The 1,427-nt window shown below is 55.7% G+C and overlaps 1 protein-coding gene across 5 annotated transcripts in view; it reads right to left on the reverse strand.

The window, feature by feature from the left end:
* The window catches only part of GHRHR (growth hormone releasing hormone receptor), a 16,039-nt gene extending 15,353 nt beyond the window's left edge, over nt 1-686 (reverse strand). For 3 of the 5 annotated variants that reach the window (XM_010829168.1, XM_010829163.1, XM_010829176.1), the window contains exon 1: nt 534-641. In XM_010829168.1, coding sequence (XP_010827470.1) covers nt 534-590 — 57 coding nt within the window. In that variant the 5' untranslated portion in view covers nt 591-641. Of the gene's footprint in view, nt 1-533 lie in introns of all 5 variants that reach the window. The other 2 variants (XM_010829153.1, XM_010829186.1) reach the window with 2 other exon arrangements.
* Nucleotides 687-1,427: the final 741 nt, after the last annotated feature.

Below are 1,427 nucleotides of genomic sequence, written 5' to 3' on the forward strand. Positions count from 1 at the left end.
GGGTGCCCTTCGAAGGAGAGGCTCCCAGAAGCTGGAGGGGGGAGCAACTTCTCACTTACTACCCAGACACACTCAATCCCTGGCCACACCCTCTTCAAAGGAAGCAACTCAATCAAGTGGCTCCGGGGATCGTGGGGACTGGGAGGGCTCTGCAAGCTTGTCGGAGGAGGAGGTGTGGAGAAGACTCAGGGTGTGAAAGGGAGGCAGAGGTACTGTTTTAGGTACTGTTTAGAGTACTGTGGCCCCGAGGATGCAGACAGGCCCTCAGGGATGCAATGGGCATGCGAACTCAGTTCAACTCCAGGAAGGACATTTTGCTGTCAGAACTCCCCAGGGATGAGCAGGCTGCCTGGGAAGGGAGGGGGAGGAGAGGTGGGGACCGCAGGTGTCAGGAGTTCTCCAAGCCAGGCCACCAGACTGCTTGGTAGAGAGACTCCTGCGCCGGGGAAGGGTAGTGGATCCCAGTATGGCCCAGTGGCTCCCAGATCTCAAGCTCAGTGGGAGGGGCAGGAGGGTCTGAGCTGGCTACTCACGATCGGCAAGGGGCCCAGCAAGCAGAGGACGCAGGCACCCCACACCCTGCTGTCCATGGTGGGATCTCGGCGACAGCTGCCTGGGTCAGCCTCGGTGACCCTGCGTTCCTTCCACTGTCCCCTGTTGTCACCGCTGCCAGCACACCCTCTGCTTCTCCTTCCCAGGTGGCTGTTTGCATAGACAGGAGCCAGTGAAGGGGACAGAACCCACTGAATATTCACCAGGATTTCAGAACACCGTGCCCAGCTCCGCCACAGCCTCAGGGTAGAACTCTGCATTCCTGGCGGGAAGGGCTTGACTTCGTCTGTAAGTCTGCCCATGTCTGTCCTAACATTACCAAGGTCACAGACAAATGGCAGCCGCAGGACACCTCTTGCCCCAGTAGGTCACTATTCTTTATATAATTTTCTTCTCTGAGCCCAGCCCTCTGAGGCCCCCCAAATGAAGGAGACTCAGCAAAGAAGGCCTGAGTCCACACTCGGGGACCCCAGTTTAGTTGTGATCTCAGCCTCATCCACCGGGCTGAAGGATGAGTTCGGAGCCCTGGGGACCCAGCAGAAGTGGATAGGGTGTCAGTAGAGTCTGGACAACAGGAATCTTAGAAAAGGATGCACAATCATAAGTTCCCATGCATCCCCATCGGCTGGTCGTGAAGATAATAGTTTCAGCAAAACCTTGTCTTTGTTCCCAGCAAGGATACCAGTCTGGATGGCGAGGTGAAGTCTGAAGGGATCCAGGCTCTGGACTTTACATGGTGGCTTGTCAAAGTCTCTTCGGAAGTCCATATGGAAACAGGGAAAAACAGGAAGCGTGCAAGAAGATTCACATAGCTAAGCCATCCTGAGTGGGGCAAAACCAGTGTTATCAGGGGCAGAAACAAGAGAACCTACACA

The sequence above is a fragment of the Bison bison genome, unplaced genomic scaffold (assembly GCF_000754665.1).
Source record: "Bison bison bison isolate TAMUID 2011002044 unplaced genomic scaffold, Bison_UMD1.0 scf7180017858770, whole genome shotgun sequence".
Taxonomy (NCBI): Eukaryota; Metazoa; Chordata; class Mammalia; order Artiodactyla; family Bovidae; genus Bison; species Bison bison.